At 48.9% G+C, this 17,733-nt stretch overlaps 1 protein-coding gene and 1 long non-coding RNA gene across 2 annotated transcripts in view; one reads left to right on the forward strand and one right to left on the reverse strand.

The window, feature by feature from the left end:
- Nucleotides 1-1,912: 1,912 nt before the first annotated feature.
- LOC141984080 (uncharacterized) lies at nucleotides 1,913-16,881 on the reverse strand. The gene is made up of 3 exons (XR_012638637.1): nucleotides 16,603-16,881; nucleotides 6,010-6,094; nucleotides 1,913-2,035 (listed from the first exon to the last, which is right to left on the reverse strand). It is a non-coding gene; the product is annotated as an uncharacterized LOC141984080 (long non-coding RNA).
- The window catches only part of KIF25 (kinesin family member 25), a 71,490-nt gene continuing 70,178 nt past the window's right edge, over nucleotides 16,422-17,733 (forward strand). Inside the window, exon 1 of the mRNA XM_074947016.1 lies at nucleotides 16,422-16,841. Within this exon, the coding sequence (XP_074803117.1) occupies nucleotides 16,767-16,841 (75 nt within the window). The 5' untranslated portion in view covers nucleotides 16,422-16,766. The remainder of the gene's footprint in view (nucleotides 16,842-17,733) is intronic.

Raw genomic sequence — 17,733 nt, forward strand, 5'->3', positions numbered from 1 at the left:
CTTTCTTAAAGCTAGGATGTAGCTCAAGTAGAGGCTGATGCAGAGGTCACTGGGTGAGGTTCTTTGGCCTGTTTTATACAGGAGGTCAGACTTGATAACAATGGTTCCTTCTGGCCTTAAGATCTAAAGAAAAGTGTTACAAAGAAGGTTGCATGTTGTCTTGCAGGAGCACCATGCATGGCTTTAGACAATTTTATTTCTCTCTTTCAGGAGTTATCAAATTTGACCTTTTCCCTCACTTCGTCAGTTTGCAGATGACACGCAAACTGAGTAATTCGGAAATCATACAGGTCAGGTCACTGATAGCTATCTGGGTCGCTTGTAAGCGGGGTGCAAGCAAACAATGTGTTTTTAATATGGCAAAATGTAAATGTATACACCTAGGAACAAAGGATGTAGGCCATACTTACAAAATGGGGGACTCTCTCTTGGGAAGCAGCGACTCTGAAAAAGTTTTGGGGAAGTTCTATGGTCTGTGTTATACCAGAGGTCAGACTAGATGATCACAATGGTCCCTTCTGGCCTTGGAATCTATAAATCCCACTTATTTAATAATCATAGCAGTAAAACGTGGTGCTTGTTTCATTAGACAAGACATGACGCAACAGGCAGATTAAGCAGATAAACAAGACTGGGAGAAACAAGCTAAATGGTAAAATGAGCAATCTTTTTGTACAGTAAGTGGGAGTCTCTGCCTAGCCATGCCTAAATTCCTGTATCTTTAAAAAAGATACTTCTAACATGTAATTTTATAAAACTATTTCTTTCCACCCCAGCTTCCTGTTTTTTATAGAACTGCATTGAGGGAGGTTAGTTCATGCATTTCCTAAGAACCATAGCCTTTCCAGTAGTTTGCATATCAAATACCACATATGTGGATGGTGCTTTTCTGTAAGAGAGCTTTAGACTAGCCCTGAATTGATCCTTGGGATGGACTAGGGGAGGAGGGCAAGGATCAATTTGGGATTTTTGCCGTTTCTTACAGTTTGCCCTGAGGTTCGTACTCATGCTCTTGAGCCACTGCAGGACAGCTTGATACTGGCATAGTTGACAGGATTCACATACCATATGTCAATTAAGTTTATAGATCATAGCCCCAGCACTGTGAAAAGTTTAAACTAGATATTGATAGCTTTGAAGAATAGACACGAGTGAACCACAGTTCTATAATGGTCTTGTGAAAAAAAGACCTTGAAAGTTTGTTTGCATTAAGTTTTGACCAGGTGTTAGGGGAAGAAAAGGTAGTGGTGCCCAAGGACCCTCCTGTCACAGTGTCTAGAGTAGCTCATACTGAGTGTGCCAATCTCAGGTCAAACTGTCAGAAAACAGGGCAGACACCCCAAACTGCTGGCATATTCTATACTTAGATTTCACCAAGCCAGTAAGGATCACTATATTAGTCTGACCTGTAGTCACAAATGGTTTTCGGCTTTCCAGCGCATCTTGCCACCAGACAAACTAGAGTTTCTGAAGAAAGGTTATTAAAACCAAAAATCACTTCACATTAGGTTACTCCCAATCCCAAAGGGTTGGTCACTTACCCCAGGACAACGGATACTCTGGATCTCACATCAGACAATGCTGGCAGCCAATCTCTCTGATAAACTAACTAAAGGTTTATTAGCTAAGAAAAAGAAATGAGTTATTGAGAAGTTAGATCAAATGCATTAACAAGTGAGTCAAAGTTTGTAAGTCCAACATGATAGCAGAGACGTAGTAATCTGCTAGTTCCCATAAGTCTCTCAGGGTTACCTAGAATAGCTCTAGAGATTTCTGTCAAATCACTCAGTTTTCCACCCTGTCAGAATCCACCAGTCCAGAGATACAGGATCATCCCCTGGATTCATTTTTACAGCTGTTTTCTCCGGAAAGCAATCTGGCAAGTGTCTCCACCTCAGCAGGTGCTCTTCCTTTGTTGACTAAATGCAGCCTGGGTCTGTGGATTTCCCACAGTCGAGCACAATGACCCATGCTTTGAAGTTAGCATGCTTCTTCATTTACAGTTCCAAGGCTCCAATCCTGTTTGATAGGCAATCTAATTACAGATACAGACATAATGCATTCAGTTACAGCAATCCAAACAATCTTTCGTTAATTTTCATGAAGTTTAAGCATCAAGTAATACACCTTTGATTTAGGATTAAGTACAGGGCATACAGAATGTAATGTGATAGTAAACAACATCTACAACAATAACGGGTTATAGGTAAGTGAAGACAATGACATTAACATTTTTTGATATCCCCACACAAATTAATAGTCCTATGCCTCCTAGCCCACTTAATATTTCTTTGATATCCACGCACAAGTGAATTGGCCTATGGCTTTGATTTGAGCTTGTCTGTCAGCATCACACCTCCTTCCACAGATGCCACAAAGGAGACAACTGCAGGGATACTGGCCCAATAGCAGCCTCAAATAGCCCAGGAAGTACGTGAGCACCAACTGATGGCCGAACTCCATATCGGGGAAACCAAAGCCTGCCAAGGCAGCTGAAGAGATCCCACTAGACTAGTGGCCTCTGGCGGCTGGGAAGGAGCTGCTACAGCTGTTGTCTGCAGCCCAGCGGGATGCATGACAATCCAGCCGCGTTCTGGAAATGCGGACAGGGCTGTTACATATATGACACTTGGCAGCTCTGCACGTGCTCATTTGTTATTGCCTGGTTTCTCTGTTCTAACTCTTGTTTTGGGTGGCTGGTGTTGCTGGCCCCTTACATCCTTCTGCCTATGGGAAGCTAAGGTGTAGAAACTACTTTTTAATACTAAAGGGAAAAAAAGGTTGGGGGGGGAGAGATGAAGGCATGCACGGAAAGGGTGCATGTGGGCTAAGTGGCTAAAGCTTAGTGTATGTCTACATTGCACTCAGGAGATGTGATTGCAACACATGGAGACATACTCAAGCTAGCTTTGATTGGGCTAGTTCCATTAGGAGCCGACTCCATGCAAAAAAAATATTAAAAAAAAATTAGTGGGCAGCTCCCCCCATCAGCTCCTCCCCCTCCTGCGGCAGATCAGCTGTTCAGCAGCGTGCAGGAAGTGCTGGGGGGTGAGGGGGAGGAGTGAGGGTGAGATGTGCTCAGGGGAGGGTTGGGGGGGGACAAGGCTGGAGTGGGGGCAGGGCCTGAGGTGGAGCGGGGATCAATCACCCCCCAGCAACTTAGAAAGACAGCACCTCTGGCTCGCTCACTAAAAATCGCAGTGTAGCTGTACTTACGGGCAGCTAGACTCTTGTTTTTAGTGAGCTAGATCAATCAAAGGTAGCTCAGGAATGGCTACATGGGCTGCATTCACCCCTCCTGATTGCAGTGTAGATGTACCCTAAGGGAGGTACAGTAATGGGGCTATAAAGCTGGTCTCCCAAAGCCTAGGTTTTTGAGTCCGGGCCAGACCTCAATTTAGCCGAGACTTCAGCTCCGGCTAGAGTTAACAAAAAGTTGGGTCTTTGAAAGAGAGATTTATTACCTGAATGGGTGTATCCTCATCTCTTGATAACATTTTTTTTTAATAAGAACTAAACCCAGAAATGGATTCTTGACTTATTTCTGATCTCCCCATCACTAGTTTTAAATTAATCTGCAGCCCACAATTCCCATGCTATGGCTGCAGCATGACAACTGGTTATTCCAGTATGAAGTTGTGATCATAGTTAGGAAAAAAAATCCTCTTACTGAATATGTCTCAGACAATGTTAGAATAGGGGCTTTACAGGACCAGAAGGAGAAAGCATTTAACACTTATCCCATACAGCTCAAGGCATCAACAAGAATAGCTTGGCAAAAGATCAGGATCCTGGCACCTAAGGCACAGTGGGAGCTTCTATCAGGTGTGATGGAAAATGTGCTGTTCAGTGCATTTATGAATCCTCATAATCTGCATTTCGTATTTTAAATTTTAATGGCTCTCTGGCTGAGCACTGTGCATGAGTGAATGTGATTGCATGGAGAACTCCAGCTACCAGTAAGTAACCCAGTTTTCTCTCAGCTTAGAGAAAAAACTCTACCATCTGCTATAGAGAGTTGCACTGGCAAGTGTCTGAGCGCTGGGTCATTTAGAGGCTAAAAGGTACTGTCAAAACTTGTGAAGGATTTGTTCAGGCATTTATTGGCAGTTCTGTTCAACCTCCTGGTTGAAAATAAAAGTATGTCTGTTTGAAACAGTGAGAGTCATTTAAACAAAATGAAACATGGATCCATGTCCCTGAAGTTTATTTATCTAACATCATTTTATTAGGAAGCAGTAATGAGATCAAATGGTCAGATGTTCTGCAAAGCTTCAATGATTGTGTGTACAAAACTGCAGTCTCTGATTACTATCAAGTGCACTCAGCCAATTTACTATCTTGTATGCAATACAAAAAGAATCCAATGACATCCAGTGGTGACAGTCTCATATGTTTGGCACTGCAGGGGCAGAGACAGGGTCACCATTTGGCAGACTGTCAGTAGTCATTTCCATCCTTTTAGTTTCTAGTTACTGCATGCAGGAAGGCCATAATATATACACCCACACATTATAATGCTGTGATGGGGAGCTGATTAATCTAATGGTCACTGTGTTAGGGTTAACGTAAACAGCATTAATAGTTTATGGGCCTGTCCTGAGTACTTCCGTTATTGTAGGATTTTATACTGCCACCCATCAGTGAAGTATCTGAATGCTTTCCATGTAAAATGGATAGCAAGAGCAAAATCCCATGAAGTCTCTGAAATGTCTCCCTTTTAGCAGTAAAAGGTAGGGTTGAGGTAGGGTTCAGTTTTGTTTGTTTTGGGGGGCAAGGGTTGGAAGGGATTTGGGTAGGAAGGCGTTCTCTCAGAGGAAGGCCAGACAGCAAGACTGGACTGATCTCTATATGGTTGTTCCATAGCCAGATCCTCTTGACAGAGAATGCTGTGTTCCCAGCTCTCACATACTTTATCTTGGGCTTTAAGATCTGCATTGTTCCAGAGGAGAATAGTTATCTCAGTGGTTCACAGATCAAAATTCAGTATTTAATGTAATAATGACTTGATTAAGATGTGGCTAAGGTCTGTGTACACCCCAAATAGTGACAATCTCTGCAGTCACTTTCACAGTACCTGTGAAAGTTCTAGACTCTCTCAGTTAGTGGAAGGACCCACTGAAAATCTCTGGGGAAACCCCAGTCTCACATCCCCCACCCTCAAAGATCCTTACAACAGATGCTTCTCTTCTGGGATGGAGGGCTCACCTCCAAGGAGCCACAGCCCAGGGCAAGTGGTCCACACAAGAGGTCATGCTCCACAAGAACATTCTGGGGCTGAGGGCAGTTCAATATGCTTGTCAACACTTATTTCACACCATACAGGGCCACTCCATCAGGGTAATGCTGACAACAGGACAGCAGTGTATTATATCAACTGGCAGGGTGGAGAAAGATCCCAGTCATTATGCACAGAATTGTTAAAGCTGTGGAACTGATGCATTTTCCATCAGATAAAAATCTCAGTTCTCTGTCTCCAAGGCCTCCCGAATACAGCTGCAGACTCCTGAGTAGACACTTCCTTCAGGATCACAAATGGGAGCTCAACGATTGTCTTCCACAGCATCTGCCAAACGTGGGGTCTCCCAGAAGCAGACCTCTGTGCTACCCCAACCAAAACAAAATGTCCTTTTCTGCTCTAAGGGGGAGGATACGGCCACAACTCATGGGGAGATACTGTGATAATACAGTGGCCCTGTACTCCACTGTATGTTTATCTGCCTCTACCTCCAGTTCTCAAGACCTTATTCAAACTGTGTCAGGAAAGAGCTAGGTTATTCTCATAACATCATCATGGACAAGACAAGTGTGGTCCTTGAACCTCCTCAACTCCTCTGTATCTCTCTGACTTCCTCTCACAAAACTCAGGGACCCTGATCCATCCCAACCCCTCCTCCCAAACTTGAAAACATGGTTCCTAGATGGTTCTCGAGCATGGAGCTAACCTGTTTGGATAAGGCCCAGACAGTTCTCCTATCTAGCAGGAAACCTACTACTCACAAAACTTACCTTTAGAAGTGGAAATGCTTCCACTCCTGGTGTTCACTTCATTTTTCTCAAGTCTCAGAGGTTCCACTCTCAAATCCTGGGCTACCTGTTGGATTTAAAGATGCAAAGTCTATCAATGAGCTCAATCAGAATACATTCAGATGCTATCACAGCCTTCCACTCAACCACTGAAGGCTGCTCAGTCTTTGTTGACCCTATACAGCTAGATTCCTCAAGGGCATACACAACTTATTTTAGCCTGTATGGAACCCGACCCTGCAGTAGGACCTAAATTTGATTCTCAATGCCCAGAGACAACCTCCCTTTGAACCAATGGCTACATGTTCTCTCCTCCATCTCTCACTCAAGTCTTTGTTCCTCATAGCCATCATTTCAGCTCGATGAATGGGAGAGCTCTGTGCTTTTATGGCTGACTTGCCATATGCCAGCTTTTACAAAGACAAGGTTACAATGCAACTTCATCCTCAATTCCTCCCGAAGGTCTAGTCGAAATACCACATTAATCAAGAGATTCCACTGCCAGTGTTCTACCAAAAAGCTCACACCTCCAGCAAGCAGACCAGCCTTCATACACTAGACTTCAGAAGGTCCCTCACTATCTACCTTCACAGGACTAAGACTTTCCAGGCCTCTCCTAGACTATTTGTATCATTTGCAGAGAGGATGAAGGGTCAACCTATTTCCACTCAAAGGCTGTAAAAGTGGGTTTTGGGTTGCATCTTAACCTGCTATGAATCCACTGGGATGCATCCCCCTCACAGAGAAATAGTACATTCCATTCAAGCTCAGTCCATTCATATAGCTCTACTGAAGGATGTCCCCATAACAGAAATCTGTAGGACTGTAACTTTGTCTTTTATTCATACCTTTGCCAAACATTATGCCATCTTACCTGCTTCCAGGGATGATACTATCTTTGGTGACACAGTCCTCCAAACTATCTTGGACTTGCCTCCTCAGCACTCAACTTCTCATTGAGTTACTGCTTAGGAGTGTCCCATGGTGGAGCATCCACAGGGACATATACTCAAAGATAGAGATGTTGCTTGCCATATGGTAACTTGAGTTCTTTTAGATGTTTTGTCCCTATGGGTGCTCCAACTCCCATTCCCCCTTCCCTTAGCTGTGGAGGCTCTGCTTTCACGGTCGAGAAGGAACTGAGTGGCAGCAGGCCCATGGCTCCCAATATGACCTCACTTGGAGGCCCCACAGTGCTACTCTGTGCAGGCGCGGATCCACATACACAGCCTTGCATTCTCCAGCTGAGAGCACAACAGACATGCATGCATCCTATGTTGGAGCACTCATAGGGACAAAACATCCTGAAGAACTGAAGTTACTATTAGGTAAGAAACCTCTCCTTCTTCATCCAAGAGTTTATTTCCTGTAGGCTTTCTGACATTTTAAAAGTGGCAATGGTTGCATCTACTGAGAATGAAATAATTATCAGCATATCACTGGCAGCTAAGGCCATGACACCTCTCTCTCTCTCTCTCTCTCTCTCCAAGTAATCTCAGGTAGATATTGAAGAGGAGAAAATAGTATGGATCCCTGTGGGACACTGCAGATGAGGGCCTTTGGAGAGGTGGAGCAATTGAATTACCCATCACTATTCTGAGTTCTGCTGGAGAGGAACAATTGGAGCACTGTCACCATCTACTTCTGCTATGTCATATAGGCAGGTTAGTACAGAACCTTGTCCATTGTGACAAAGGCTGCAGAGAGGTCTAGTAGCATGAGCATGGAGACCTTACTTGAGACCATGGCCATGAGGAGATTGTCTTTTAATGCCACTAGAGCAATCTCTGTGCTGTGCCCTAGTCTGAAACCCAACTGTGAGGCATCCAGGATGTTGGCTGATGTCACATGGTGTTGGAGCCTGGTGGATCCTACTTTCTCAGTTATTTTGCCCTGGAAAAAGAGACTGAAGACAGAATGGTGGTTAGAGAGATCTTTGGGATCAAATTGACTTCATGGGGTTTGAGTGAACTATTGCATTTTTAAGGAGTTTGGTAGTTGTGCTTCTCTGAAGGAGGCACTGAATATTTCCATTCTGCACTGCCTTTTACCAGCCAAGAGGGCTTGGATCCACTTCACAGGTTGTGGCTCTAATATTTTTCAGGGCTTTTAGAGTTTTAGCATGTGTGATGTGGCCAAACTCAGTCAGGGGGTGGTAGGTTGATGATACCAGCCAGGACTTTCTTTCCTAGTTAGCCCAATAAGGTATTCTTTTGTCTATCAGTGAATTGTGCCAACAGCTTTTCACAGTAGTTGATGCTTGGGTCGGTCTGGACCAGGGGTCGGCAACCTATGGCACGCGTGCCAATTTTTAATGGCACGCTGCTGTCTGCCAGGGACAGCAGCGTGCAAGTAAAAATCCTGCCTGGCCCGGCCTACTCTTCTCCGCCCACCGCTCTCTCCTTGCAGGGCAGGCAAGCTCCCCCCCCACCCCCCTGCCTCTTCCCCCAGTGTGCAGAGTTCCTGCCCCTCCTTCTCTCCCTCCCTGCGGCCGATCAGCAGACGGCCCTTGCTACGGAGTGGGAGAGGGAAAAGTGGAGATTCAGCATGCTCTCTGCTCCGGGGACCTTGGGGGTGGAATCTGCATATCCCCTCCAGCCCCCTGCCGTGAGCGCTCAGGGCAGGGGGCTGGGAGCACCTCCACAACCCCAGCCCACACCCTCCAGCCCTCTGCCCGGACCCCTGCACTCCCCTCATACACCTCCAGCCCTCTGCCCTGACCCTGAACCCCTTCACACACACCCAGCCCTCTGCCCTGACCCCTAAACCCTCCTCACATACCCAGCCCTCTGCCCTCACCCCTGCACCCCCCACACACTGCAGCCCCGTGCCCTGACCCCTGCACCCCCCCACAACCCCAGCCCTGACTCTGGCACCCCCCACACATACCCAGCCCCCCGCCCTGACTCCTGCACCCCCCACAGATACCCAGACCCCCCACACCACATGCCCTGACTCTTACACCCCCCACATCCACATCCCCACCCCTCGCACCAAACAGGAGCTCCTGCACACACACACCCACATTCCCACCTGCACCCCTCGCACCAAATGGGAGCTGCCCAGGTAAGCACTCCACACCCCAACCTCCTGCCCCAACCCTGAGCCCCCTCCCTCATTCTAGCTCCTGGTCAGACCCTGTACCCCAACCCCCAGCCTGCTCCTTCACCCCCAGCCCATGCCAACAGGCGACCCCCAGGACTCTTGCCTGAAGTGTCTGGGGGAGTCTCATCAAGCAGAGAAGTGCAGGATCGGCAAAGGGTTTCGTCCCCAGACTAAGAAGGAGCAGGACTTTCGTTTAAAGCAGCGCCTCATGGAGGCAGCTCTTAGCCCTAGCCTCCTGTGGCGCACCAAGATCCGGCACCGAGTGTCTCAGTGCGCAGCGCCCTGGTGGCAGCAGTAGGACCGGCACCGTGGTTGGACTCTGATCGAGATCCGCGGCACCAACGGTCCCCAGCACCGCAACCGACATCATTGGCTCGGCACCGCTCCCATTCTCCCGGCCAGAAGCAGCACCGGAAGCCAGAAAGGGGTGGTCCACCTCCGCAGAGACCAGCCTCCCTGGAACCGCCTGTGGAGATGTGTCCCAGAGGGGAGTGTCCAGGGGCACAGCCTGTGGCCTCGGCACCATTGACTCTGGCCCCAAGGGGAGAGCCATTGAGTCCAGTACCGCTGGACTCCCAGACACGCAGCGTGGTTGAGGTCCAGTTGCCATCTACTCCGGATACTTTTGCAGCTGCAAGGGATCTTATTGCCATGAAGGCATCAGCATCCCCTCAGCCCCATGCCAAAGCCCTGGGGCAAGCCGGCCTTGATCCACCCGTCAGCACCGTGGGTCGAGCCACAGCACCGATCCTGCTCTCAGCACCGTTCCCGCTCCCGCTTGCAGTCCCACTGCTGCTTGCAGTCCCGGCACCATTCTCCTTCGCGGTGCTGGTCGTACTCGCAGCACCGCTCTGACTCCCGTCGCCGGTCCCGGTACTGCTCTGCCTGCCAGTCGTTGTGGAGGAGCAGATCCCGGACCCGATGCCAATCTCGACACTGGTCATCATCTCGGCCCAGATCCAGATCAAGGAGCCGTTCCATGTCTCAGTACTGGTCTAGGTCCTGGCACCGCTCCCCAGTGTCACGGCACCGTTCCCTGGTGCAGATCTGTTTGGCACCACCATGGCCCTCATGTTCCGCTTTTCGCTCTTCGGGATTAGAGGCAGGGTCGTGTTTTTTGGACCGTCGCCATTCGGACTATAGCTGCCTGGAGTCAGGGGCTGGATCTTGGCAGCTGCAGGGGCAGGGACCCACTCAAGGGCCCAACTCAATGGCCGTTCTGGACGCCCTGGGCATACCACAAGGCCCAGGGAGCTCCATCCGGGGCTTCCTGATCAGCCCCATCTGAGCAGCAAGTGCCAGAGGCTACCGCCAGTCAGCCCACCCCGGGGGGCATGGAGACTGTCGTGACTTCTCTCCCCACTACAGGACCTCCTCCGACACCGATTCCTGGTCCGGGCCCTGAGGTCGGTGGCACAGAACAGCTGGCCCCAGCTCCGCAAGAGGCCCGAGATGATCCTCTTCCCACCGTGGCCTCCTCCTCCTCCTCCTCTGAGGCGGTGGCAGGCACTGCAGTCTCGGGTCCCCCTCCAACAGACGTCCATGCCCACCACAACCTCCTGTGCAGGGTGGTACGGAATATGAACCTGCAGGCAGAGGAGGTAGTAGAGGTGGAGGACCCCGTGGTGGATATTCTGACCGCAGAAGGTCCATCAAGGGTGGCCCTACCCTTTATTCAGACTATCCAAACTAACGTCAGGACAATCTGGCAAACACCTGCATCCATCCCCCCGAAGGGGAGGGTCGTGAACTGATAGATACACTTGCACTAGATCTTATTGAACTAGAATGCTAAAAGTAGTAGTGTAGCTGTGGTAGCAAGCGCTAGCTGCCCTGAGTACCAACCTGCCCAGACCTCATGGGTACATGTAATGGACTGAGCACTCCAAAGGGATTCTTGAAGGACTCAGGGGTTGGATGTGCCTACCTCTTGTACAGAGACCAGCGGTGGCCTGGAAGGCTGCGCTTGTGTTGCCACAGGCTGGTGGTTTCAGGGATCTGATCTACAGCAGGCACAGACAAGATTCCCTCACATTAAGGGCAGGCGATGGTGAGATGCCTCACAACTCTGGGTACCCCTGGGAAGCTTCACAGTGGCACTGAATGATGTCTCAGTGACGTAAGCAAGGGCAGGTGCGTCATCTAAAATGAGAACATGGATGGTGCTAGTTTTATGGGCTGCTGCTCTTCCATTACGCAACAAGAGCTTCAGGCTGTTTTCTTCTGATGCTCTGTTTAATGATGTTACAAATTGAGAAAATGGCTTCAGGTGCCTGTTTTTCAGTTTTATCCTAGTGCCTGGTGTTCTTAGGGGACATCTCCTCAACCCGGTGATGGTAAGGTATGAGGAAAGTGTGGGTAATAGGATTCAAGGTCCTTTGAAGGTGTTGGTGTTCCAGTTATCCAGATTACAGGGGCTTGGAAGTTTGGTGTTGTGCTGGATCAGAGCTGAGTCACTTTGGCAAGGTAGTATCGTATCTCATTGGATTGTAGCTGCATGTTAGATAAGTGTTACAGGAAGAAACAAGACCTCAGCGTCCAGGGCCATCAGCATTGCATGCAAATGTGGCAGCTGTATAGGAGTTCAAAACTACAATACTATTTGCTTAAAAATATTAATACTGGTTAAATCTTTTTTCATTACTCAGTGAGGAAGGTGATGTTCTAAGACTCCTGCAGCATAATTTAAAGGGAAAGGAAACAAAAGAGTGAGTCTAGCCCTATACTGCTAACAACTGCAGTTTAGATGAAGAGTCCTGCAGCTGGACCTTTGAATATAGGTGGTAAAGATCAGCCACTCTAGATGCTGCCTTTTAAAAAGCCAATGCCCAAATCTTTAAAATGCCATGTTAATGCATCCTGTTTGTTTACTCTGATAGGGGAAACTGGCCCAGAAGGTATGCAATGAACTTTTGCCCATTCAAAATGGCACATACAAATGCACATTATCCCAGCCTCTGTGAAGCCTGTCATTTCCCCAAAAGCCAGTAAATTGCAATAGCATGTTCCTTTTTGCGCACAAACTTGTCTGCCTCTTTTAGTGCCAACATCTTTTGAAAGCCGTCAGTAACACAGCAGTCAGGAAATCTTTTTGAACCACATTCGTCAGTTTTCATCTTCCTACCAATACAAAACTTGCTGCCAGATTATATGCCTGAGGAACTTCCAAGTCTGAAAGTGGCTTTTTATGGTGTTGCAATATTTTAAGTGATGTGTAGGGAAACGATGGTATCTTGGCATACTATTGTTCACTGAACTCTGCAGAGAGGTTTGATTTGGTCTGTCAGAGTTGGACTGCCTCACAAAAATTCAACTGGTCTATAATTATGATCCTGGCTTTCGTTTGCCAGAAAAATCATAGTGCATACAAGTAAATGTTGCTTATTTCCTGCTTCTATACAGCTGCCACATTTATATTCCCCATCATAAAGATTTCATATGAAGTAACTACATAAAGTATTCAGCCTAGTTTCTGGATCCCTAAAAAGACATTTCTTGGATGCAGAGTTTCCTAATAGGTTTCTCATAAGGCAGTTTAGTACTCTATGAAAGAGCAAACAGTTACATGGATTACAATAGATAACGTAATTAGAGGAGCAGGTGCCAAAGCCATGTGAACTGCCAAAAGTATCCGGGAAAACCAAACTAATCCCACATGGAAGAGAATGAGGTATAGCTTTCCTCATGGAGTACTATCAGGATTTGGAGAATTATTAATTCTGTTCTGTATCTGTTCTTATGCTATGCTTATCCCCAACATGCCTTCCAACTGTGCATTAAGCAAAATGACTAACATCTGTCATGTGTGTTCTCTCATCCTCTCTCCAGGGGAAGAAGTGTGTGCAGTGCAATGGGGTTTTTTGGAATTTTGTTTTAATATTGTGACAGGGTCGGGCCAGATGGCTACAGGAGAGTAATAGAAGGCAGATATATTAGCCCCAGGTTAAGTAGGTCCCTTTTCCCTGGGTAAGGTAACAGGGAAGGTTCCAGAACAATCAGGAACCTTCTGGAGACAATTAAGACAGACAGGGTGATTAGAACACCTGCAGCCAATCAAGAAGCTGCTAGAATCTATTAAGGCAGGCTAATCAGGGCACTTCAGTTTGTGGTGCGCGTGTAAGGAGCTGGGAGCAGGAGGTACTAGGAGCTGAGAGTGAAAACACATACCGTTGGAGGACTGAGGAGTACAAGCATTATCAGACACCAGGAGGAAGGTCCTATGGTGAGGATAAAGAAGGGGTTGGGAGGCCATGGGGACGTAGCCCAGGGAATTGTAGCTGTCGCACAGCTGTTCCAGGAGGCACTCTAGACAGCTGCATTCCACAGGGCCCTGGGCTGGAACCCGGAGTAGAGGGCGGGCCCAGGTTCCCCACAAACCTTCCAACTCCTGGTCAGACACAGGAGGAGTTGACCTGGAGTATGGGTTCACAAAAACGGCCAAACTGAGGGCTGCCCTGAAGCTCCAAGGTGAGCAAATCCACCAATAAGCGCAAGACCTACCAAGGTAGAGGAGGAACTTTGTCACAATATATAAACACACACAAATTACTATATATTTGTTAGGCACACAGAAGTACATGTTGCACTCGAAGCAGAAGGTAAGTGAGGTGTGTGATGGTCCTTTGTTCCTGTGAGAATTGATTCCATGTTCTTGGAACAGCCCCTGAGAAAGCACTGTCTCCTGCCCAGATCAGCTTCACCCATACTGTAGAGCATTGTGCCAGAGGAGCACAGTTGATGACCACAGTCTTTATCTGAGTTAAGGGGATCTTCTAGGTATCCTGGGCCCAGGCCATTGAGCAACTTGAAGGAAATGACTGAGACCTTGAAGTTGACTCCATGTTCTTTAGAAAGCCCACGTAAAGAGCAAAGTACAGATCAGATATATTCACAGTAGTCCATGTTGCTTAGGAGACAAGCTGCAGTGGTCTGTACTAGTTGGAGTATCCTAAGGGCGAGGGCTTCATGTCAGGTATATCACATTGGTGTAGTCCTGATGAAAGTGAAAAAGATGTGAATAACTAAGGCTAGGTCACCATTCCTGAGGAAGGGATGGACTCTCATTCCCAACTGGAGAGGGTAGAAAGCATTACTTGTAGATGCAGCTATGTAAGAGCTTAGCATCAGTGAGGAATCCAGGCAGCACTCCCATACTATGGACTGGACTGAAACTTTTCAAAATGCTTTTCTCAGCCCAGCTGCATCACCTCTGTCTTGTTCAGGCTCAGCTTCAATCAGCTGCTTGTTCAACTATGAGTGGTGCGGTCATATATTGTGAAGGATAGGTGGAGCAGCTGGCACTTGAGTCCATGTCATCTAACCAGTTCACCCAGTGGCTGCATGTAGATATTGAATGGAACTGGAGAGATAATTGAGCCTTGTGGAATTCTACAAGTGAGAAGCTTAGTGATGGAGGTGCAGTTTCTACTACTTATTGGGTGTGTCCCTCCAGGAAGGATTCATACCATTTAAGCGCACTACCCTGGGCCCCTGCTACCTTCCTCAGATGAGACAACAGTATTATATGGTCGACAGTGTTAAATGCTAGAGAGGTCCAGAAGAATGAGAGAGGATGTCTGCCTTCTATCCACTGACAGGAAGAGATCATCCATCAGTGCCACTAAAGTGGTTTCAGTGCCACGTTTTGGTGTGAATCCAGATTGTGCCAGGTCTAGGATATTAACTCCATTAAGATGAGCTTGAAGTTGGACTTTAGCTAGTTTCTTTATGAGCCTGGAGTTCTGTACCTATGGGCTTGTCAACACATATGCTGAAGTCTCCCAGGATGAAAAGTCTGAAGTATTTCACTACCATCACCGATAAGGTATCAGTGAGCTCTTTTATGAACACTTTAGTCTGTGTTGGTCTTTAATTGAACATAAAATGTATGTTAGCTGTGGCTCTGGTTTCTGTTGCCACATGAGTTATGTCAAATGAACTTGTCTTACCTCAGGCACCTCTTGGATTTGATCAATTGGCACACAATTCTAGCTTCAAAGGAACTGTACCCTTATCTCCATAATGTACAAGACATTAAGCACTGTGGGATACTTCTTGAGGAACGCTGTTAGCCAACTGAAAAACTGTTTATCACATACCAAAGTGCCTAGATTTGATTGTACAATTGACATGCCAGATTACGCAGTGATGTTATAGCCATGTTGGTCCCAGGATACTGAGGTAGTATCTTTTATTGGATCAACTTCTATTAACGAGAGACAAATCTTTCGAACTTGCACAGAGCTCTTCTTCAAAACCATGTAAGCTTGAAATCTTGTGTCTCACCAACAGAAATTGGTCCAGTAAAACATAGTACCTTGTCTCACTAATATGTCGGACTAAAGATTGTTGTGCTAAAACTTGTCCCAATTTTTTAAATTTTATATAGTCTGTTTTCCCTGATTCTGCTGCATTTTATAGGTAAGCTGGAAAGCTGTAGGTCTTTCAAAAAAAAAAAAAAGAGAGAGAGAGAGAGAGAGAGAGAGAGAGAATGGCTTACGAACCTATTAGTTATAGCACGCAATGCAGTGCCTCATTTTACATATTGAGGAAAAGTGAGCGGTCATAATCTGAAAGTGTATTTTTTAATATCCGTTAACATCTTTCAGCATGACATGACCAGAGCTTTTCCTGGGGTCATGGATATCGAGGCACAGATGTGCTCTTTGTGTGCGACAAGCTCCAAAAAGTGAAAACGCCCGGTGCAGCGGGGAGGGAGCCGTGCTGATTTTTCACAGCACCCTCTCCCCTGCCCACAGCACAGTGGTCACGTGCATTACTGGAGCGACGGTCTAGGAGCCCCAGTCCGCTTCCTACAGCCTGTAGGTCAAGGGCGCCCTCCCCCCCCCCCCCGCCAGCCCTAACTCGAGGGATGCAGGGGGCCCTTCCTCCAGGCGCACGGACCCACGGCACTTTCAACAGGCTGAAGCGCGCCCCTCACAGGCAGCCCAGCGGCCCAGCCTGGACGGGGACTCCCCCTTTCTCGGCCCCAGGGAAGGCAAGGGACCGTCCCCCGTCTCCAGCTGCCGTTCTCCTGTCCCGGCAGGAGCCGGGGCTCCCAGCACTAGGCCAGCCCGACCTCCACGCGGAGCTGGGACACTGCGCAGGGGTAAGGGTCTCCCGCGCGCGGCGCTCCCGGCTCCCGCCACTCAGCGAGCCCCGCTCCAGCGCGGGGCACCCGCCACTCTGCTCCCACGTGCGCCCCGCCTCCCCCCGCCGCGATTGGATTGGCAGGCTGCGGCTGTCACTCATGACGAAGAAGAGAGGTCGCGTGCAGCAAATTCGGTTGAGCGGAGGCCGAGCGTCTCAGGTGTCCTTATCCCTGCTCCCAGTCCCTGCGTGGCGCTCTCCGCCGCTCCGCCAGCAAGGGCCTTGGCAGATGCTCCCTAACGTCCGTCAGTGAGCGCTCGGAGAGCGCCCCGGTATTGTCACAAGCTCCCTGGCCGCCCTCCAGCCAATGGGAGTCTTTACCGACTGCGGTGGGAGGGAGGACAAGCGTTGTCTCCGTAGCAACCGAAGCGAAGCCCCATGCCAGCGTCTGATTGGTCGATTCAAAGCGATTCCGTGCGCGTGGTGGGGATTGTTGGGTGCGCGCCGCGGGACGGCGGGGTGACGGCGGCAGGACGGGAGAGAGGATGCGGCCGGGTGGCGGGATCAGCCCGAGCTTTGTGGCCCAGCAGCGGATCCGGCAGCTGGAGCAGAAGCTGCGCGTGAGTGCGCTCCGCGTGCGATGCGGGGCGGGGGGCAACGCTCGGGGCGGAGCCGGTGGCCCTGCCCCCTCACCTGCAGGGGGCTGGGCCGTCCTTAGTGCGTCATGGCAGCGATGTCATCACTGTCGCCCCGCCCCCCCCGCTGCCTCCTCCTGGGCTGGTGCCCATGGGGCTGGTTGAGGGGCTGGGGCAGGGGAGGAGCCGCTGGGCCAGGTCATGGGGAGGGCCCTACCCAATGCGCCGTCCATTGGGGGTCAATTTCACGGTCATAGGATTTTTTAAAATGGTAAATGTCATGATTTCAGTTATTTAAACCTGAAATTTCATGGTGGGGTAGCCGTAGGTGTCCTGACCCAAAAAGGAGTGTGTGGGGGTGGGGGGTGGGTAGCAAGGTTACTGAGGGGTGGGGTTGCGGTACTGCCACCCTTACTTCTGCACTGCTGCTGTCGGCAGCGCTGCCTTCACAGCCGGGCAGCTGCAGAACCACGGTGGCTGCCGGCCGGGATCCCAGCTCTGACGGCAGAGCCACCGCCGGCAGCAACGCAGATGTAAGCGTGGCCGGGTGCGGTGTTGGCACCCTTACTTCTGCGCTGCTGCTGGCAGGGCATCGCTAGGGTTACCAACCCTCCAGGATTGGCCTGGAGTCTCCTGGAATCAGCACTGGTTTCCCGGTGACTACTGAAAGCAATCCAGGAGATTTTGATAGGCTATTTCAAGAAAATGACATTACGTCATGTTGGGGAAAAAATTCTCTTGGAATAGCTTCAGTCAGAGTTGGCAACCCTAGCCACCACCTTCAGAGCTGGGCACCCAGCCAACAGCTGCCGCTCTCCAGTTCCCAGCTACGAAGGTAGCGCAGAAGTAAGGGTGGCAATAACCACAACCTCCCCTA

Source organism: Natator depressus, chromosome 3 (genome assembly GCF_965152275.1).
Source record: "Natator depressus isolate rNatDep1 chromosome 3, rNatDep2.hap1, whole genome shotgun sequence".
Classification (NCBI taxonomy): domain Eukaryota; kingdom Metazoa; phylum Chordata; order Testudines; family Cheloniidae; genus Natator; species Natator depressus.